General features: G+C 30.5%; 2 protein-coding genes across 5 annotated transcripts in view; one reads left to right on the top strand and one right to left on the bottom strand.

Moving 5' to 3' along the window:
• The window catches only part of LOC142317372 (cytochrome b5 reductase 4-like), a 101,710-nt gene that overhangs the window by 70,814 nt on the left and 6,545 nt on the right, over positions 1–24,351 (bottom strand). The window contains exons 1-2 of one of the 4 annotated variants that reach the window (XM_075353899.1): positions 20,111–20,128; positions 3,783–3,921 (exon numbers count right to left, since the gene is read on the bottom strand). In XM_075353899.1, the coding sequence (XP_075210014.1) occupies positions 3,783–3,804 (22 nt within the window). In that variant the 5' untranslated portion in view covers positions 3,805–3,921; positions 20,111–20,128. Of the gene's footprint in view, positions 1–3,782; positions 4,232–4,540; positions 4,617–20,110; positions 20,129–24,351 lie in introns of those variants that run through there. The other 3 variants (XM_075353882.1, XM_075353892.1, XM_075353873.1) reach the window with 3 other exon arrangements.
• On the top strand, positions 4,559–23,223 carry LOC142317387 (ATPase inhibitor mai-2, mitochondrial-like). The gene is made up of 3 exons (XM_075353914.1): positions 4,559–4,698; positions 15,473–15,617; positions 21,952–23,223. The coding sequence occupies exons 1-3, from the start codon at positions 4,646–4,648 to the stop codon at positions 22,078–22,080; spliced, it is 327 nt and encodes a 108-aa protein (XP_075210029.1). The 5' UTR covers positions 4,559–4,645; the 3' UTR covers positions 22,081–23,223.

Raw genomic sequence — 24,351 nt, 5'->3', positions numbered from 1 at the left:
GAGTTCTTAGAAAATAACTTATGGATAAAAATTTTAATAAAATCACCTGTTCAATAAAAAACTTACTTTACTTTATGAAGTCCAAATCATACATCATCTACCTTGCAGCTCTTAAAACTTTGTCATTTGCTATTAAAAAAAATCCACATCTTCACATGCTCTACTTTTTGGTCACTATACCAAGCGAAAGGAGTTCTGAGTAAAATAACATGTTCATGAAGTATCACCATCATACAGGTTCTCCCTGCATTCTTTGTATAATATCAGTTCTCGGCCTACTCAGAAATCACCACATTGGATTTAGTAGATCGTGACCTATGGTGAGACTCTCTTGAATTTTATTTTATCACTCTTCATGTCATTCTCCAAAAATTAGTCTTCACTTTTCAGTCGCATGTGAAGCTTTTGAGGTATTTGAGGGTAAGCTCCCTATGGAACAGAATCTGGGTACCTCTGTTTGCTGCATATGTAATAGATGGTTTAAGTTAATTTTTCACAAGCATTATTCCTCTCTTCAATTACTCTAACTCTAGTACATGATGGGGCAACACCTCTCAATGCAAACATAAAAAATACAGATGCTAGATTCGAACACTTTTGATTTGAACAACCCAACAATTTGCATTTATATTCAGAACCAGACTGATCTCTTTAGCATGACAAGGAGTACTCCATACTAGGATCATGTATTCTCTGGCTGAGAAGCTTAAAGCCAGGCTGAAGTTTGAAGTATGCTATTTCATTCCCCAGGTATATTCTGTAAGATTCTTAATGGTACCATTCCTGTTGACACCTTGCAGAAAGTGTTTTCAGTGCTTTCTGAAACAGATGATTTGATTCAACAGTACTATTACATATCTGAGATTCTCAAAATTATCTCTAAGCAGAGATAATTTTATTGCAATCTAAATCATCTACTTCAGTTCTGCTATGGTTTGTTGGCAAATTGTTTTCTTTATAACATTGATTTAAGGTTTTAATCAGCAGGTTTCTTGTCAACTTTTGATCTACAGCATTAAAAGTTTTATCTTATACAATAAAAGCAAGATAGCAAGATCATGTATATATAACAATGTAAGAAATGGATAACAAAGAACAATGAATATTACAATAGACTATAAAATACCTACACTTAAAACTTTAAACAACAAAAGTTGTAATATATTCTGGATTTTATATGATTCAAAATCCATGATGGAATGATTTTGAAAAAATGAATTAATAAAATGTCAAATTATTAAAATATAAGTAAATTTTCAATTACCATTTTCAACACTTTTTCAATGTCAGCAAGGAATTCACACCCATTCATCACCATCTTTCTTTCATCACTTCCAATTATTACCACTGTATAATACAATTTACAATAAATAACTTATCTTACTAATATCTTCATCCCAACTTCTAATTCGGTTGGACTAAGGGTCAATTAATGGCAAAAGTCTGTCAGTTTTCATATATTATTTCATTACCCCATTTTTATCATTAACCTAATAACTTGACAATGTAATCCATTATCTTATTAGTTTGTAAGTAGCTCCTACACAACATACTTGCACATGTTTCCCTACTCCAGTAATGTATTTTTTAATGCTTATTTAGTGTATATTTACTAATGTATTTTTTAATGCTTATTTAGTGTATATTTACATTACATACCATTTCAGTATACTCTTTTAGTCGTTTGTGTTCACCATTCTTTTCATAGCAGTCATCAAATGAAAATTTTTCTTATCATGCACATATCAACAAAACAGTTCTTTTTTTTATTTATTATTAACTATCATCAACTATCAAGTATAAAACATCTCTTAAAATTTTTAAGCTGAATATAACTATCAATGAAGAAACTCAATAAGCGTTTATGATTTAAAGAATAAAAAAAATATGCATCATTTTTTTAAAATGAATTTTGCTTTAAAAGCAAATATTTGTAATTCAGTATCTTAACTTGATTTTTCATCTTTCTCCATATTATCTATTTCACGAATGTTAATTTAACTGCCTATATTAGTGAGATAACTACTTAAAAGAGGCTGTTGATTACTTTGCTCCTTCGCGAAAAGGTTTCAAATTTCAAACATGCCATACCTGAGCAAGATTTGAACCCAGGACCTACAGATGAAAGACAGACACTAAAACTCTGCCGTGTAGATTGATATTTTATATATATATATATATATATATTACCGAATAAAATATTGGTAAGTACTAATAAAAAGTATTTATTTGCATATAACTTATAAATATTATACCAACCACTATATGATTCAAGCAGCATAAAAATTTTGTATTACTTAATAATTTCAAGTAAGTTAGACAATACATAAATAACAAACATGTTTGATATAATGATACTTTAAAAAAAAAAAACGTTATGTTTTGTTTCCTATGTATGTTTTGTTTCCTATATTCAAATGCTAAGGTAATCATATCATTTCATAATCACCTCATGCCGCCATGAATAAATGAAACAAATGGCAGCATAGGCTTAACAAATCAGTTGCCTATATGCACAACTACTTTACTGCAACATAAGCACTTATTACATAACCCATAAACTATGTTTAATATAAGCATTTTTTACAAATATCTCTACAGATGCATTTAAAGGAAGAATTCCTATGTCAAAAAGAAAGTTAATCTTTAGTTGTAAGAAGGGCCATTTTATCATTTCAGACAATTATACCAAAAAAGTAATGAACAAGGATTATGCAGAAAAAATAAAATATGGTATCTAGCTATAAAACAGAGTAGAGTTCTGGTAAGAAAGTACAGACAACAAAAAATCAAAACAGAATTTTACACACATGACGTGTGTAAAAGTTTAGAGATAACAAAGTAATTAAAAATTAATAGAAAATAAACATTAATGGCAGTTCTAATATAACAGAAATAACAATTATTAAATTTACTGTGATTAATCCATGAAATGACAAGTGGCACTGTTATAAAAGTACCAGATTTTAATGTGATACAATTTTAATTATACTCTGCCCAGTTAATATTCAATGAACTGTTAACATACCATGATCGTATATTAAACATTTGGTATGCTCTTGGGCGAGACCTGACCATTTTTTTATTTAGAGATTATCATGATATATTACAACTACTTTGATATGCTAGAACTATTTCAATTTCACCAAAATGAGATGGTTATTGCTTTTTCAATGGGTTGATACTCCTCTCTACTGTGCTAGCTGTGTTCATAACTTCCTCAATAAATCTTTCTATCAATGAATCAGAAGTAGTGAATGGAAGCAATGGCCTCCACAGTATCCATGATCCTACTCTTCTATACTTTTAATTCTGCAATTTTGTGAAGCAAAATGTGCACACTATTCCCATCAATGACATACATCACTTGACAGTGGAGAACACACAGTGCAACTCCTGATGTTCTCAGCACATAAGACAAAAACGTTTTTATTGCACTGATCTGAACAGAGTAGTTCAGAGATCATGCCGAGCCAGCGACTACATGATAAAATATTAAAATTTTTCTCTTAAATTTGGCACTTGCCTCAAGTATCCATCGCTTTAGCTTTCAAAATAGCACCAAAATATACCATGAATTTACTGACACAGTGTTGACACAAAGCCCTCAGTATACAATTATTATGCAGTATGGCAGTTAACATTTAATGTAAAAATGTACAAATACTAACTAGCAAAATGTTTCAATACAAAATTCAGTTCTAGAACGTTACATATTTTAAAGCATCTTAAAAATTAATTTTAAAAAATGACAATAAAACGTTTAAAAAAAATTCTCTCACCAGTCGCAGATCCAGAAGCCATACTGTTAACACTAAGTTAAATATTGTACAGAAGAGTATATGGTTACAGTTATCTTCTGAATTTACTGAGCCAGACTTTCAATTACAGAACCTTCCATTTATCATCAGTCATACGATTCTAAGGAAATAAATTAGAAGCAATTAATACCGACTGTAATAATTTCAAGATCATTATGTAATATTAATACAGGATCCGTGAAGGAACTGTAACTCAAAGACAAACACATTTAGGCTTTTGAATAAGTTTTAATTGCCTCAAATTAATTTCATGGAAGCACGTAAAATTATATTCAGTCTCATTACGTAATTTCACTAAATTCCTTTACTGACTATAACATAAGTATCATAACACATTTCTATTATTAACATCCAACACCAACATAGCCGAAAAATCACTCCAGAGTAGCGACTATTTTTAACCAGTTGACAGCTTAGTTAACCTAAAATTCAAATCAACAGTGTTTCTTCTTAACAAACCATAAAACTTTTATTTTTTTAAATCAAAAATTTGATATATATATCTTTTCAGATACACTATAGCAAATTATTTATTATATTTTTTAATTTTATGAAAATATGATCATAAAAATTGGTAATTTATTTTAAAAATATAAAACTAAATAATATAAAATAATTAGAAGTTATTAAGATTAATTCCAAATAATGTCTTTTTCAATGCATAACGTCAATTCCTTTTCTAACTTAGATTTAGAATATATGTTCAACTTTTATTGTACCTCTTTTATTTAATGAGTAGTAGCTCCTTCCACTTTCCATTCGCTACGTACTCAGAGCTGTAGTGTGGTGTAATTTCTTAACTACAGCCAAAGTGTTTCGGTAAAATGTTTCGCAATACTGCAGCTGGGATTATTCGCTGTCAGTTGAACTTAATAAAGTGAGTTATAGTCATTTTTATTCCTTACATTTTATTAAGATAATGCATACAATGTAAGGATAATTTCAATTGCAACTTCTTTTGTTTGATCTAAACCTTACAATGAAATTTATTTTGTTAAATTTAGATTAAAGTGTTTCCGATACGGTAGTAAATTTAAATGATTAAGATAACATTTACTTAAATTAATTGAACCGTTAGAATTCACGTTGTTGAGTGAGAATTAACCAACCAAGTATAAATTTGAATCGGGTTAATTTTTCTTAGTAATTAAGTTAACGTTAGGTAATATTGTGAAATTATTGGTCACCGGAAAATATCCTGTTTAATTAAATATACTACTCGAATACAAACAACCATTTTGTTAGTTTAATGTACCTCATTTTCATTCTGTTTAAAAAGAGCCATTAGCTGTATCTCAAAGACCATTCTGCAGCCCCATCATACCTAAAGATTGATAGTCTTGCTTCATTAATCTGTTGTGTTACAGTTAGATATACTAGGTTTTTACTGGTTTTTGTAGTATTAACTATTTAGTGGAAGTGAAGGCAAAGTAATTTATTAATCTTTTCAAGTTGAATGGAGATAAGACATTTAATAACTGAAATATGTAGGCTAGTATGTATTATATGGATTTATGTGTTCTTACTTGCTTGTATTAGCAAGGACGTATTGTAATCGCGAAAAATTTCGGTTTCCAGATTTCAACGGAAATATCCATTTTGACTAGTTCAGTTTGATGTCTGTACGTGCGTACTATGTATATATCCCCCAGCAGGCTGATCTAGTGGTGAACTGGTCTTCGCAAATCAGCTGATATGAAAGTTGTGAGTTCCAGTGTTCAAATCCTAGTAAAGGCAGTTACTTTAATATGGATTTGAATACTAGATCGTGGATACCACGATCTGTATGCGGATAACCACACATCTCAGAAATGGTCGACCTGAAACTGTACAAGACTACACTTCACTTACACTCATACGTATCCTCTTAAATAATACCAGACGGTAATTCTCGGAGGCTAAACAGAAAAAGAAAGAAGTATGTATGTACCTCGCATAACTGAAAAACCATTAGCCATAGGATGTTGAAATTTTGGGTTTAGTACTGTTGTAACATCCAGTTATGCACCTCCCCTTTTGAATGCAATCGACTGAACCGAAAGTGTCCAAAAATTTGGATTTTGGACTTTTTCTTAACTGTAGTATAAGCTCTCATTGAAAACTCTTCCAACGATATATCATAAGTGGTACTTTTCTTTGGTTCCAGAGTTATAGCACAATAAAATTTTAGTTAATGAAATATGACTTTACTAAGGGAAAGGGATATGGGCGGGAATCCGATTTCATTTACTTCTTTCTTCTTTTTTTAAATTTAAATACATTGGTTTATTATAGCAGAATTGGGCATAGTCCCAAAAAATGTAAGAATTAGCTTGCCTTAGATGCAGTGGGAATCATTTAATAAAAGACTGCAATTATAAACAGCCTATTAGGTGTATAAATTGTTCCTTTTATAATGGAAAATATGGTCTTAACAGGAACAAAGATCATATAACAACTGATACAGCCAAATGTGTGTATCTACAGCATATAATACATCAGAAAATAAAATTAACTGATTATCCTAGCAAACCAAAAATTCCAAATTTCCTGGGATACAATGGAAAAATATCTGAAGAAGCAAATATACGAGAGAATAAATTACCAACGGTAAATAAAGATAAGGAACATTAATGAATCAAATAACTGATTATGATACAGTAGATCTAGAATTTATCGACATGTCATCAATGCATAAGTATTTATGCAGCAACGAATTGATTATTTTGCATGTTAATATAAGAGGTTTAAACACTAATCATAATAAACTGGAATCTTTTATAGAAAGGCTGGGTAATAAACCAGATATAATCGTGTGTACTGAGACATGGATGCTACAAAGCTATGAGTATTTCAGTATGCCTGATTATAACATATACTACAATGATAGTAGAATAAACAAAGCAGATGGAGTGGTCATGTATGTTAATAAATGCTTAAAAAAACGACCACGATTGAATATGTAAACAACTTCAAGTGCTTCAGTACTAAAATAAGTTTCAATAATAAAACCAATATTAAGATAACTGGTGCATACAGATGCCATGATATCACTAAAACCAACTTTATAGATATAATGAATGTATACTTAAAAGTAAACAAACTATGCAATAATCATTGCATAGTAGGTGATTTTAACATTGATATCATGGAAGGTAATCCTATAGTAAATGATTGTGTTAATAACTTTCTTGAAAGTGTTTATCTTCCCTCTTTTAAGGGAATTACAAGACCAAATACTTGTAACTCATCAAGTGGATCATGTATTGATAATATCTTTATCAAAACCAACAAAGACGGTGTCAAAGTATGTAAGTACATGAATCCTTTCACAGACCATTTGCCACTGTTTCTAAGTTTCCAAACTGAAAAATCGCAAATAAAAAAGACATATTGTTATTCACATATAAACTGTAATAAGCTAACAATGGAATGTGGCAAAATGAACTGGAACTTTATAAATGAGCAACGTGATCCAGACACAGCAACAAATATGTTAATAGATACAATTCAACACGCAATTGAAAAATCAACAATAGTAACTGTTATGAAGAAAAGGAGGCAAGGATCTAAATGGATTACCGGAGGAATTATAAAGTCCTGTGAAATAAAAGAAAAATTATATAAGCGCTGGAGAAATGATATCCACAACGAGACCTTGAAATAAGAATGCAAGACGTATGTAAAAAAACCTGAATAAAGTTATATTGAAGGCAAAGCAAGAATATGAAAAAAATCAATTCCAAAAAGTGATCACAAACAGTAAAAAATTGTGGCAGCTAGTAAACATGAACACGCAATTGAAAAATCAACAATAGTAACTGTTATGAAGAAAAGGAGGCAAGGATCTAAATGGATTACCGGAGGAATTATAAAGTCCTGTGAAATAAAAGAAAAATTATATAAGCGCTGGAGAAATGATATCCACAACGAGACCTTGAAATAAGAATGCAAGACGTATGTAAAAAAACCTGAATAAAGTTATATTGAAGGCAAAGCAAGAATATGAAAAAAATCAATTCCAAAAAGTGATTACAAACAGTAAAAAATTGTGGCAGCTAGTAAACATGAAAATCAATAGGAAAGATAGCAGCAAGAATAAACCTCTGGAATACTTAATCAATGAAGATGGAGAAAAATTAGATAACATACAAGATATAGCTAATTGTTTCAATGTATTTTTCAGTAATATTGACCAAAACTAGCTAAAACAATAGAAACAACAGATATTGAACATAAAAGAGGAACTGAAACAAATAACAATTCCATCTTTATAAATCCTACTAGCATCAATGAAATATTTACCATAGTACACAGCATGAAAAAAAAAGCTGGTGGAGTGGATGGAATAAGTGTTCAAGTTTTAAAACATGTAATAACATACATTAGTGAACCTATTGTACATATCTTTAATCTTTCAGTCGAACAGTCAATATGGCCGCTAGTGCTTAAAAGGGCAGAAGTCGTACCGATTTACAAGTCTGGTAATAAAAATCTACCTACAAAGTATAGACCAAACTCGCTGATTTCAAATATCGCGAAAAATTTTGAAAAAGTTATGCATACCAGACTTTCAAAATTTTTCAAGAAGCAATAATTCAGAAAATCAATTTGGGTTTATCAAAGGTAAGGGTACAAGTCATGCCTTAGCGCGCATAAGAAAATGCATCTGCAATAATATTGATGCTTCCATACCAACAATAGCAACATTCCTTGACTTGTCAAAGGCATTTGACACGGTTAACCATTCAATACTTCTAGATAAACTTGAGTCTTGTGGAATTAGAGATGAAGCATTAAAACTGTTGAATGATTACTTATCAAATAGTAAAGATCATGGACTGCAAAAGTGGTGAATTATCAATAACAACTGGAACTATTCTGGGACCACTATTATTTCTAGTTTATATAAATGATGTATTAAAAATCATTCCAGACAATAACATTATATCCTACGCGGATGACACGGTGGTTACTAGTACTGGTCCTAGCTGGATTCAAATCCAAACAAACATGAATAACTACCTAGAAAAAATAAGTAAGTGGCTGTCAACTAACAAGCTTTCTTTAAATATCAAAAAGACTGTTTATTGTATGGCTTTTGGAGCGTATTGTGACAGTGTTCCTGATGTCATTGATGTGCAAATTAAGGAACAATCTATTGACAGAGTCGAGAAAACCAAATACTTGGTTATAATAATTGATAGATTAAAATGGGAACATCATGTGCAAAATCTGAAGTGCAGAGTCAGATATCTGCTGTTTATTTTTTAAAAAAATAAGTTACAAGGGTTATTTTTTTTTTCAAGGACCCAAATAAAAACCCGCGCAAAAATCGGATGAACCTTTGCGCATATGTGTTGCGCAGCGTCTCTAGTATGGCCCTCAATCACGCCGCATCACTTGGTTTAGTTCTGAACACACAGCTAGCACATAAACATGTCTACAACAACAGCATCTCCCGCCAAGTGTGAAGTGCGTACGGTAATTCGACTTCTTCAGGCTTAAGAGTGTAATGCAGCTGAAATTCATTGACGAATAAGTAATGTGAACGGTGAAACTTAAATGAATGACAGCAAAGTGCATCAATGGTGCAGGAACTTTAAAGCAGGACGTACAGATGTTCATGATGCAGGCGGTCAGAGAAGGAAGAGAGTGTCAACCGATGATCTCGTTGAGTGAGTGGATGAGGCAATTCGAGAAAATCGTCGGTTCACAATTTCTGTGTTGAGTGATCGTTTCCTAAAATTTCAAGGTCAGCTCTCTACACCATTGTGAGTGAGAGACTTCAGTACCGCAAACTGTGTGCGAGATGGGTTCCCAAGATGCTGTCCAACCATCACAAAACAATGAGAATGGACACCTCCCTGACGTTTCTCCAGCACTACCACAATGAAGGAGAAGATTTTTTTAACAAAATTGTCACAGGGGACGAGACATGGGTCCATTTCGAAACTGAAGAAACAAAAGAACAATCCAAACAGTGGATGCATTCTCATTCTCCCAGTAAACCAAAGAAGTTCAAGCGAACCTTCTCCAACAGAAAGTGTATGGCTACTGTGTTCTGGGACCGGAATGGAGTTGTCTTGGTGGAATTCATGGAAAGTGGCACGACCACTGCAGCCTCATACTGCGTGATTTCAATGTCTACGAAGGGCAATTCAGAATAAGCGGAGAGGAATGTTGTCATCAGGCATTCTCCTTCTCTATGACAATTCTCGGCTGCACACTGTAGCTGTAACAAAGAAGCTCCTGCAGCGTTTTCGTTGGGAAGTGTTTGATAGCCCACCATACAGTCCGGACTTGGCTCCATCCGATTTTCACCTCTTTGCTCACATGAAACGCTGGCTAGGAGGACAACATTTTGGCACAGACATCGAGCTGCAGACCAGCGTAGAAACATGCCTGAAAATACAGGCAGCTTAGTTCTATGACGAGGGTATTGGAAGGTTGGTACCACACTACGACAAATGCCTAAATCGGAGTGGCAACTATGTAGAGAAATAGCATTACTATGTAAGTACTTGTTACAAATAAAAAAAATTTTATTTTCACTGGTTTTAATTTTGTGACCGATCGGACCTTGAAAAAAAATAACCCTCGTATTTGATGGATACCAAACAATTAATAGCAATCTACTATGCTTTATTCCATAGTATTGCTACATATGGCATCATAGCGTGGGGAAGCGCTTGTGGTAATGTGATTAATTCCTTGATCTCATTACAGAAGAGAATGTTTAAAATTATTTTTAAAGACAATAATCAAAGCACAATAGTGCCTTTAAACATAACAGAATTTTCGTTATTCACAATTTCGATGATTTAAGAAATAAATTTCTACAATCAAACAGCAAAACGAGAAATAAAAGCATAATAATTCCAAGAATTAATAAGACTTTATCTACAACAAATAACGAGTACATTGCTGTGAAATATTTCAACCAACTGCCTATTGAGCTGAAAAATATCAGCTCGTCAGTAAAAAGTATTAAAACCAAAGTGATAAAGTCTATAAGGACTAAGAACATAATAAATTTATAATTCAAGTGTTATAAATATAAAAATTGTTTCATTTGTAATTAATTTTATGCACATATTTAAATGTTTTGTGGGTGATAAAGGGGAAAAGATGAATTTAATAATAAGATTATTTTAACTATTGATTGTTATTTAGCCATAAGATACCAGAACTATGTACAGGTAACTCAGATTACCTCTATAGGCTGAGAGTTTTTTCGTATATCTTTGTATACTTAAACTTAACTCGCTGTATTTGCTGGTTAAATAAATAAATAAATTTGTAATTATTAACTTCTGATTATAAAAAAAAACTTTGCAATAAATAATAATTCAATAATAACAAAAAAAAATATGTAATTTAATATTAGGCGTACAAGGAAGTTATGTGGTGTCCACATTAGACACTACTAGTTGTGGTATTCCATTTTAATTCAGCAAATGATCAGTGAATCACTATATTTGATTTTGATGATATTTGGTATATGATAACTACTCACATTGTAGTGGCAAAAAAAAAATGTTCTTGAGTAGTAGACTATTTTCTAACTCGCCCAACAGGTAAATACAGACATTTTTGTCATTTTTATTTTACATTGTACAGAGGGTCAAAAAGAGCTTTATGGAAAGCGTTAAGATGGAATTTCATCATAGTGTACTCAAAATTAATTTTGTTACATAACCAAATCTTGTAATCTTTACGTTTACATTGTTTTTTTTTTTTTTTCAAATTTTGGGGCCCAAAATAAATGGTGATGGGCTTAGGGTAACAGACCTGTTTTTTACCTTTTAACTCTTAGGTACTAGTAGTACTTATAAAAAACTGGACTGTTAGCGAGTGTCCATTAAAAAAATGGATCTCATTTTTGGGGCCCAAAAACCACATGTGGGACACATGGCAAAAATCTGAAATGTTTACAGTCATAAGTACTTTTTACATACTTTAAAACAATATAAATTTATTTTATCACTCAAAGGGGTTGACGAGTAATGAAACCAACAGAACCGCTAAAAACACTGTTCCTTCTAACTGTAAACAACATATCCAAAAATACTGATGTTATGTATCTTTTCAAAATTTTTTTCATTGTAAAATTTACAACTAGATTCATTAGAATAAATAAATTAATAATTAATAAATAGTAGTCAATTATAAAATGATAAATATTCAATCACTAAACAATTACTTTAACAAGTTGTTCAATTCACTTTTACCTTATTTTACTCCTGCTAATAAAAGTTATGAATAAATCTTGCACTTTTTGTTAATAAACTTAACTAACATAACTTAGTGCTCCTGCCATTTTTTTAATTGAGTAGAACTGATCCTCACCTATCTTTGGTGTAATGTTGTGTCCTCTTCCAGTAGTTGATAGAAAAAGTTCTAAGGCATGAGAATCTTTCAAATAATTTTGAGTTGTACCCTTGTTTAATTATCCCACAATGATTTCTTGAATGAAGTACCAGGACCCTACGGATGGAAAAAGTGTATTCGATATTACTCTCCATTTTCATGTATTTTGACTTCAATGACTTTGCCTAACCAACACTTGCCATCATATACGCAGCAGGCGTAATTTTTACATTTTGGCTTTGGTAAATCTATAAAGCAATCAGAAACACTAATGTTCTTGTGTACCAAAACTAACATAAGTGTTTCTGATTCAAGGTCGCCCAGACTTTTGATTTTTGCCACCTGTCCCACATGTGGTTTTTGGGCCCCAAAAATGAGACATTTTCAAAATCTTATGATTTGGCGGCCATTTTTTTTTAATGAAGGACACTGTATCAGTCCATTTTTTTTTGTAAGTACTACTAGTACCTAATAATTAAAAGGTAAAAAACAGGCCTGTTATCTTAAGCCCTTCATTATTTATTTTGGGCTGAAAATTTGAAAAAACAATTTGTAAACGTAACTTCAGTAACATTACAAAATTTGGTTACATAAAAAAATTAATTTTGAGTACACTATGAGAAGTTCCAACTTTACTGTTTCCAAAAAGTCCTATTTGACCTCTTTATGATGTCAAATAAGAAAGCTACAGCTCATGGAAAAAGTGATGAAAACAGCTGTCTTTACTTGTTGGTTTCTTTTATAAAAAATTTGTTTTCAGGCTACATTGTGTAAATCATGTAGCATCACCTAAATGTACATTAATCATTTCCCACACATCTGCAATAATTGTCTAGTCCTCTTGGCGTAATAATCAAGACAGAACCATTTGAAAGTTATCCATTCACCAACTTATCCAGTTTATTTTAATATGTCATCTGTGTAAACTAGCTAAAGCCATAGTTCATTCTCAGCCAAAGAGAAAAACAAGGTGTATGCATACTGATTAAATATAAGGTTGATTTAGAAACAATATAAACACATTCATGTTATACATACATTATGAAAAAAAATTCTTAAACTTAGTTACTGAACTTCTTTCAGCTGACTTGGAAATATAAATATGATCTAGTCAAGGAATTTAATTATTTATATTTTTCTATCACTTATGTAAAGTTTAATATGTTCATATAAATAGTATTACTTCTTAAAAGTTACATTGCTTCTCCTTTTCTTTAAAATATATTTATGTAAATTACTTTTATATCAAAACAGATTTCTTTCTTTTTCACAGACTTGTTAACTGTAAGATGCAAATTGTTCATAATGCACAAAGAATCCATAAAATCAACACACTCAGATGTTATGTGATCAGTAAATAAACACACAAAATTTGGCTAAAAAAAATTAACTAAAAGAAAAAAGATTCAAAAACAGAACAAATTTATTTTTTTTTAAGGATTTCCCAGCTGCTTCAAAACAGACAAGTTGTCCTTTAACAGCACAACTTCACTGTCAAAGAAGCTGAAAAATTGCTCTGCAAAGATATTTTGAAAGCCTGTTTATATATATATATTTGAAAATATATATACAGGATGATTCAAAGAAACGGGAAATTTAAAAAATTTAATAACTTTAATGAAAAATTTTTTTTAGAAAATGAATTTTATTTCATGTAATTGTACAAATGTTGCCATTTTAGGATACATACATTTTAGTTTACTTTTTAAAGATGACATCTTGCAGGTGACCTCCTCTTCTACGTAAACACTCACGAAGTCGCTTCGTTAAATTGTTCATGGTTTGACGTAACATCTCAACTGGAATTTCCTGCAATTCCTTCTCGGATCTTTGCCTTCAGTTCTTTCGTTGAAGCAGGTCTACTGTGGAACACTTTGCTTTTAAGGTGACCCCCACAAAAAGTAATCGCAAGCTGAGAGATCAGGCGATCTGGGAGGCCATCTAATGTCACCGTTTCGTGAAATGACACGTTGTCCAAACAATCGGCGTACAGCTGCCATCGATATTCATGCAGTATGTGATGTTGCTCCGTCTTGTTGAAACCAGGCTGTATTAACAAACAGTGGAAATCTCTTTTGTTGTTCCACAACAAAGGTTTCAAGCATGGCTACGTAACGAGCTGATGTCACTGTAATCGCAAGACTGTCATCCTCAAAAAAATATATCTGAAATCTTGCTTGTCCAAATCCACTGAGGTGGAAATGCGCTTCGTCTGACATCCACAGTTCGTGAACAAACTCTTTGTTATCATTTATCTTCTGAAGCATTACTTTACAGAATTGTGCTCGCACACTGCATCGTTCAGTTTCAGTTCCTGTACGATCTGTAACTAGTATGGATGGAATTGCAAGTCCTTCACTAACATTCTTCGAACACTTGAACTATGCGATTGTAAAGATGCTGAGATACGACGGATTGACCGATGTGGACTTCGTGTGACAGCATCTTGTAAAGCTTGAACATTCTGTGGTGTATGGACGGTTCGCTCACGGCCTGGAGATTTCTTTTTCATTGCCAAACCAGTTTCCTTAAAATTAGATATCCATGTTTTAATTGCATGTGCTGATGGAACACAGTCGTGCCATCCCAGATTAAGATGACGGGGAAATTCTCTACGCACTCCCTCCACACTGTCATTGTTTTTGTAAAACACTTTGATAGCAAATGCACATTGCGCACCTCTCCAAGGATCCATGACAACTAAATGGCAGGTTAGGTTAGAGGGGCTAGCACCACTTATCAAGTGGTACCAATTGCCCACGGCTATCAACACAACTTTCAGAATTTCCCGTTTCTTTGAATCACCTGTATTATATTGTATTATGTATTATATTATTAAAATGTATATAGATATATAGAAAGCGCTGCACTAGCAAATTTATTCATTGTAGTCATAAATAAATTTACCTACCAACTATGAAAAACTGAACTTTAAATCAGAATGATGTGCAATACGTTAAATTTAATTTCAGTTAAGATTATCAGGCCCAGATGTACTTTATAGTCATCTCGGTCATTAGTTTGACAGTGCCACAGGTGAGACAATGATGGCAGACAAGAGGAGTAGTCATGTTTAATCAAAAGAATTAAACAACTCTTAATTCAGTACATAATGATTTCTACAGTAATGTGTTGTACAATTGTCAATTAATTTGTAAAAAGCAGTTATAGAAATTAGAACAGTTGTAAAAAAATTAGGAGTCAAAAGTTTAGTAAATTTTAAAAATAACGATGATATAGTAATTGTAAAAAAAGTATGTACAGCATTTAGAAATAGAACTTGAATTTTTTCTTTGCAGTATGGCACAGTATTCAAAAAACCAAGTTGGTGATCTTGGAAGTGGTGCTGGAAAAGGTGGTGGTGGTGGTGGTTCAATTAGAGAAGCTGGAGGTGCATTTGGTAAAATGGAAGCTGGTAAAGAAGAAGAGTACTTCTATTATCAGGTAGACCACTGAAGGTTGTATATATATATATATATATATATATATATATAACTATTGATTTATTTATGTAGGATCTTTCCTATCTTTTTTACTACGGGTGGCTACTTCATGTATGTCAAAAGTAAGATTCATCTTATTGCATATGATTCTTACATGTTTTATATTTTAATAATTTGATGAAACTGTTTAACTTCATCTGTCTGTATCCAAATAAAACAAAATAATCATTTAGTTGTACACAAATTTATGCCTTAATATTTTTCTGCATAAGAAATCGGCAGAGTGGTAGTTTCTCTGACTTTTATCCAGAAGGTTCTGGGTTCAAATCTCAGTCAGTCATATTTGTATTAATAAACAGATATATAGATACTGCCATGACATATATTTCAAATTTTTCCTCCCCCTCCACTTAAAAGATATCAAAAGGGAAAATTTTTAATTTCTTTTTAGATCTTGTTATAAACTAAGATGGTAGATTACCTCAGAATTTCATGTTTATCAAATCATCTACTTCCATGAATATTAGAAAATAAAAATGACCTAAGTCAGTTAGAAATACTAATTATGGAGGAAGTGGGGCCAGAACAGAGGCTTCTAAATCATCTGGTCTTATGTTTAATTCATCTAACCAGCAATCTACTTTTCTTTAAATCAAGTAATTTTTGTATCCACTGTTTCATTTATCTCATTTTCTATATTAAATACATTTTGTTAATGCATATTCAAGATTGTGATTTGAAAAAAATAAGTTTGTTCCTGGCTGATAATGTACAGGTTGACACCTAGTTGACCTAGGAGGTAGGTTTTTACAATTTGAATATTAAATGAATTTTTATGTTTAGTTTTTGATTCTTGAATATTTCCGTGATTTACAGAAATAAATATCGTAGTTATTGTCTATTGAAAGTTATCTTGGAGTTTATGACAAGATAATTATTTTAATTACCTTATAAGAGAAATCGGAGAATATGTATTGATAATAATTATTTTCAATTTCCACCTGCCTCTGAACTTTTTGATTTTGAAATAAATTAATCTAAACCAAGTATGAACAGTAGAAAAACGTCTGTTTTAAGGTGGAAACTCATAAAAACTTGCGTTAACTAACCTTAAAAGTTGTCTTCAGAAGATTCAAAAACATTTGTTGAAGGTAGTTTGTCTGGCTGCTGCTGTTGCTCAGAACTGTTGTAAAGCTATTCTACTGTTTTTAACAAGGCATAGATTTGTAATTTACAATCCAGATTAAGTTGACAGAATATGAATTTGGCCAGATGGCTGAATAAATGGTGCTTTTGGTTACTACAACTAGGCACATTTGCCCAAACTTCACACCATGTTCTCTCATTTGCATATGAGCCCCAGTTTCTGGAATGACAAACTATACCAAGTGGTTAACTATCAGCTGTTTGTAACTCAAACTTCAAACACTTTTGAGACTACTAGTGATAGTAGTATCAGGCAAACTGTATTGTTTAATTATTGCTAATAAAGTTTAACTTCCACAAGTCGGAACTGGAATAAAGAAACCCTTTTTACTGCCACTCTCAATACCTCTGAATTTTCATTAACATCAATCTGCCTTCCTGTATTATATTTTGTATTTTTGTTTTGACTAATTCAACAGTTACTCCTACACCAATCACTGAAGACTTGTGTAATACAGTGTATGTTCAAACTTCACAAAAATATGAACTTTATCCACACATGCACCAGAAGATATGCCAATCTTGTTATACAAGAGACGCGGAGGTTTTAATGTAAACCAAAATGCAAAAATCAACAGATTTTTGTTTAGTTAAATCTTGACGAAAACAAAATATTATTTTGTGAGATTGTTTTGTCACAACTTTTTTTAAATTTATTTCTGGTGAGAATCAGCTGTATTAGCTCTTCTCTGACAATAAAACACTCCTTTTTTTCATGTAATGTCATTTGATTTCTGCAATCCAGACATTTCTTCGATTTTTGTTAAACACTGTGGTTGTACAAACACGTAGATAAGGATTCACTGTCTTTCGATAAAACAAAATCATAATGTAAATACGCATCCATTGCATGAAAAAGCCTGATCATATGAATATGTCAAAGCCATAACCACAACTGAATTATGTGATCGTGGAACATTGTCCTTCAGACTCGCGGTAAGTGGATTTTACTACCTGATAATGACAATCTATTCAACCCAATGCCTTTTTGAATCTCAAGACCTCTTTCCTTATCATTTGCAAATCATTTTATAGAACATATTGCCATATCAAAAAGTTTTTGATGTGGAGGGGATAGTAAACAATTAGGTTTTTTGACTTTGTTATAGGTGTTGTCCTAGTTCTAAAAATACTTATTAACATGGTACACTTTTTTCCCATACCCATCTCTGAGTGAACATATATACATTTGTTCACCTGTAAATTGTTTAAGTGATTATCTTTTTTTATTTGTCATGCATTTCATATGAAAAACTAATAAGTGTATAATTTAATTTTCTTTTAGTTATTTAAATCCTCTAATTTTTTAAAAGTGATTTATTTAACTAGTTCTATATAAATATACTTTTTATTAATATTTTTCCCCATCATTAATACTACTGCGAGACGTTTCTAGCTTTTGATGTTTTCATATTATTAATCCTAGTTTTAATTATTAACTGTAATAAATTATGTATTGTATTTTATTGTATTAGTTTTATTGTTCAGATTTTTAAGTATATTTGTAATGTAAATTTGTTTTCTGCTGTTAACATAAGTTTTAAATGTGTTTGGAAATGTTCCATATTGTAGAATAAAAACAAACCATTTTTACATCATTATAAGTTGAGTGATATTTTTAGCTTCCTCACTTTCCTGAGCTTTGTGATGTTAGCAACAGTTATTGTTTGTTGTTATCTGAAATTCATATCTTGTTACTGCCAAATAAATTTTAAAATGCTAAATGTATTTTATCTAGTAAATGCTAAAATAATAGTTTTTATGTTTTTGATTCATAATGATTTCATTTTTTTTATAACAGATCCTTAATAAATTTATAAAAATGATTCTAAACTAATTCTATTTTTTACAAGTTTATTTTAATAACCATTATAGATCATTTTTTATAATAATTTTGTTTGTATCTTGTTTAAAATTTAGCATATTTCTTTTTATCTATAAATTTTTTTTTTAGTTAATGGCAATCAATTTTGGCTTTAGAAGAACTTTTTCTCTACTCATTACATATTTAGGAAAATAATAGCTGGTGTTACTAAACCAAATTATGTCTAATGTAAAAAAAAAGTATTTAAATGAAAGAACATTTTATTTGTCTGGATTAAATCGTGATGAACCAAGCCAAAGAAATGCTACAACCTTATGTTGAATGAAAAATAAAAATGAGTTTTTTTCTATGGGACTTATTTTTTGAATGCACTGTTGTTGTATTAGATAGTCCAAATTTTTACAAAACTGATAATAAATCCACTCTGCAAACAAAAATTTAAATGTAAGAGTATTAAAAAAAAAATTAATAAACTACCAGAGTTTCATAAATGCAGTAAATAGACCATAAATTAATTACTACTTTAGCCATAAATTTTGACCACATAATTAAAAAAATTATTCATTTCCATAGACATTGTGTATATGTTTTGTTTTTTTTTAATTTTATCACCAATAATCAATGATCAGTGTAGTCTCCATGCTACTATCATTGCATTTTCATTACTGGCTTCATACAAACATGGTACAATATCTCATGTCATTTTTTAAGCATTTAATTCAGCCATTTCTAGCCATATCAAAGGTTGAGCATGAATAATTGATAAAGTAGGCATCATTTTCACTCAATGATTACAAATTCATTCCAAAATAATGCTGCTTTTCATTATTACCAGAAGTTGCTCAATACTTTATGTTGTATTCCATTCACAGATTACCCTCTATTTCTTACATCACATTTTGCTGTATTGTTATTTTTTTAACTATTTAATGAGAAATTTAATTTTATTGTAATCATTTTTTTTGTGATATTTAAATTTAAAATTAGTGTTTTTTTCCTACTGCTGGAAAAAACTACTACCTACTGCACTGCTATTTTACAAAAAATGAAAAGGTGATAATAATATTAAGTTAACAAGATTCAAATGAAAATATTATTCTGGAAAAAAAAACATGCACTGTATATAAACAAACATGACAAACTTTCACACTATTGCTAAGTAGTTCAGCATACACAGCTACCCAAAAGTATACAAATTAAACTGCAGTGACTGTACAATATTAGATTGGACAAAGTTGATGCATATTCATTCTCAAATTACATGGAATGCACAGGCACTATACACACCAAAAGATCCACTCTTGTAAATCAGATAATAGAAACAGGATACATGCAGACATTAACTACATCATTCAAGTTTTATATGCAGCATTTAAAAACCAGAATCCTATTGCATTTGACTAATATGTGATACATTATTATACTAAATATGATAAAAATAGCATAGATAAAATATACAAGACCTGTTCAGAAAGTATCCAACCTCACACATGAAAAAATACCTAGTGACTTCCAGGTCTTCAGTATATTCCTCTTGTGACACCATTCCACACACTTAATCCATTGCTAGAAATGTTTTACCAACTTTTCAAAGAAAAATACATAATTACTTTCAATTACAATGGTGGAAGTTGGCGATGAAAATGAATTTTCTTTATGTTTTGAGGTCAGCTGGCATAAGTGGGGACAGAATGAGTGTGGTTTGTTGTACTATCTAACCAGATGACATCATCCGGTTATTTATAACATGACACATTTGTATATAAAATACAAACACAACAGACTAGTACACTAGATACACCAGTTGGCAAGGGGAAAACTTTCAGCACATGTATTATTTGAGGAGGACAAAAATACCATTCACTTAAATTGTGGTGGTTTCCTTATATGTTTATTTATAAGCCAATATATAACATTTCATGGTTTGAAAATCTCAAAAAGTACTTGATCAATTTCATTGAAATTTAGATTTGCTGTAGTAGTGTATATGAAGTTGTGCATATGAAAAATTTGATTAAAATTGGTTGAGTCTTTTTGAGTTGTACTCAATTTAAGTTTGAAAAAATTTGAGCAGGGCAAGTTAAAAGAGTGTTGTTCTTTATGATGCTGTAAGTTGGAATGTTGATGTTTCAAAAGGAAAAAATAAAATAATGAAAAGTCAGTCTTCCTGTCCAGAACTGCCCAAGAATCTTTTGTAGTCCATTCTTGGAATAATTACCAAATGCACTGTTAACATTCATTATCTTCGGCCTATCAAATCAGGACGTTTTTCAGCAGAATTTCCAATGTTGGGAACAATCAGAAATGACAAGGAGCCTGGCCATCCTCAAGAGTTTCATCCTTGACCAAGAAATCCCAGATTATAGATGACAAACCAGTAGGTGCATTATCATGATGTACTGTTACTTGTGATTCTTGCAGGTTTAATCTCTTGTTTTCTTAGGCCTTGGGGATGATTGAGCATTGGTCTCTGAATCTAAAATTAAAAAAATAATTTTGGTAAATCCAAAATTATTTGCCAGCCATTATATTCTTAAGAAAGTTAGGATAACCACTGGTACACTTAAGTAGATCCTGTGTAACATGAAAACTTTTTTTGTTCAAACGAAATTAGATTTAGCTTAAATTCCATGGCCATGCTTTACATCCTCAAATTGTTTATATGGAAGCATTGCTAATCCCATTACCATTTATAATTTCTTGGTTGATCAGTCAACAGTTTACATTAACAAAATGTGTGTGTTACTAATGACATTTGGATTTTAAATTTACACCCTACCAGTACCCTGATAACACTCAACTGAAGTTTGGCCAGTTTGAAAATGATACCACTCTTAATTTGTGAAATACCCATAGCTTCATTACTGAACACTTAATCTTATGAATCATTTTGCTTAAGATATCAGCAAACTTTTTGTAGACCTTGTTGCAATACATTGTTCAAAAACTTGTTGCTATACATGAAATAAAAATCCAACAACCACCTATTACAATAACACACACATCAAATGATTCACATAGATATTAGAACTGAACTATACAGAGTTTTACTGCTCACATTCAGCTACTTTTTGAGGAAAAAATATGGTCTGAGACCGACCTCATTATTTAGTATATTTTAATGGTTTCCTAACCAGATTAAGAAAGTACTCTTCAACTACACCAAAGAAAGTACTCATAAAAATTGGTGATTTATGATTCATTTTATAAAGCATTTATCTTGTAATTTACTGAATGGATCCTTTTTAATAATCCTTCTTATCCATTCATCTTGTTAAAAATTAATGATTGTCTTATGTTTCAGCAAAAAGAACAATTGAAAAGACTGAAAGATGATTTAACTGACGAGATAAGTTTTCATGAAGAACAAATCAAAAGACATCAGGAAGCTATAGAACGTCATAAGAAGAGAATGAACAACTTAGATAATTAAAAGCAAGATATTACATTTAACGTAGTAGTCTTGTTAAAGTCTGGTTACTGATTGCCTTGTGTTAGATTGGTTTTTTATTTGCTTCTTTAGAACAAATCTAAGAAATAGCATTTTTTTAAAGAATTTTACATAATTTTGATATATCTTGCTATAAGTAAACAGAAGTGGTAAAATATTGTTAAAAATTACATATTTATCGTATATTGTAAGAACAAATAGTTGTAGACTACTGTAATTGACTGAAAAAATTCTAATGGATAGTTAAGTTAAACCATTACAAATTCATCAAGCCATCCTTTATTTCCTACATTACTACAATAACACACCATATTTGCATACCATAGTGGTGATAGATATAAATATTAAAATGGTAGGCCATTTTTCTGTAATGAAATAGATTTTTTTTAAATCGCTATAAAAGATTGATAAGAAACAGTATTATGGTGTTACATATAAACTTCAACAGAAAATTTTATATTATTATGAAAATATTAATAGACTTGCCTACATATAAATAAAAATTCAAATAATGAATTGGAAAAAAAATTTTAAACATTTTTTTCTAATTTCATTAAAAAAAATTACTATATACAAATGGTATAATTCTTTACTGTTAAATTCATTTATAAAAATACCAACATTAATTATCAAAATAAAAATTAAAAAGCACAGTATTATGCAAAACGAACACAAATTGAAAATTCAGTCAGAATCACTCTCAGAGGCTGGCTTTTCTTCTCCCTACCCATATTTGTTTAAATAAACAATTTTGATTATTTTAAATTTTTTGTATTGTAATACAAAAAATTTTAAATAATTTTTTGTATTACAATACAGTTATCTAACTGGTGTAAGTAAAATGAGAACATATACCAGAAAATTTTTAGAACTTGTTCATTTCATTTAATTAGTTTTTTATTATTGTAACTCGGTAATTTAGTAAGAAAGGCTTATTTTATTAGTATTTAAAATAATTAGATATTGTTTTTGAGTGTTTTAGTTTCATACAAACATGTTTATTTTGTGTATTAAAAACAGTTTTAAGAAATTAATTTTTTTTCCAAAACAGTACTAAAGAATTTATATTTAATGTATTTTATTTTTTTGTATTTCATTTTTCTTAATAAATGAAACATATTAATATTTGATTCTTATTTATTGCCTCCATTCTAACCCAGAATTAAATAAATAAGAGGATGAAATACAATCACTTTTAAAATTACAATACAATCACTTTTGAAATTTTGTTTTAAATAAAAAGGTGTTTCTATTTATTTATTGCAAAACGAGTTTAAAAACAAGTTATACAGTTTTGTGAAAAGAAGTTTTTGGAACTCTTATTTGTGCATTTCCATCTTCAGCATGATTATGGTTGTGCCTGTTTCTCATTAGTGTCATTGTTATAATTAACACAGTTATTATTATTTCTATTAGAAAACTTTCTCGTTAGTGATATTGTTATAATTAAAACAATTATTATTTCTAGGAAACTGTTCAGTGTATATTTTCATTAGGTCAAATACTTATGTTATATATTCTTTTTATTTAGTATTTACTTTAGTAGTTCATATTTATGTAGGAATTGGTTTATCATATGTATTTGTCTACTTAAGGGATAAATAAACTTTTGCAGCTACAACTACTCTCTACTCCAGAGTTTCTGAACCCATTTTATTGTTCACAGCACTCTCCTTTGTAGTGGATCTCAATAGCACACTGATATACTAGGATCAATACTGCAAAAGACTACTTGCTCACATACAATGCATCAGCATTCAATTGTTTATAGGTTTACAGTTATGACACATGTTTGTTCATGTTATACCACATTTGACTAACAGGTTATGTGTAATTTTTTTAAAATTACAATATCAATAAATATATTAAAGGAGAAAAATTGAAAATGAGTTGGTGACAAAATTCAATAACAACTTGAAAATGAACAAATTGCAAGTGTTATCATAAAAGCAGTACAGAGAGGAATGTGGAATTTACTAGAACAGCCAAGTTTGTTATCTAAACTTTCAGTCAATATTCAGTGGACCTGAAAACCATGCATTGAGAATATGATCCCAATTAACTGGAGAACATTTGAATAACAAACATAATCACATACTCATCTGAAAATTTTAACAACTACTTTAGTCAGTTATTGTTGCCTGAAGCAAAACAAATAAGGTTCGGTATGGGAAGCAACTCTTTATGTACAAGCACAAGCTGACAGTTATAAAATTGCCAAAAAGTATAATTGTCTCATAATATTGCTAAGTA

This window comes from Lycorma delicatula, chromosome 1, assembly GCF_047948215.1.
Source record: "Lycorma delicatula isolate Av1 chromosome 1, ASM4794821v1, whole genome shotgun sequence".
NCBI lineage: Eukaryota > Metazoa > Arthropoda > Insecta > Hemiptera > Fulgoridae > Lycorma > Lycorma delicatula.
Note: the sequence above shows the minus strand (reverse complement) of the source record. Positions and strands in the feature narration are given on the sequence as shown.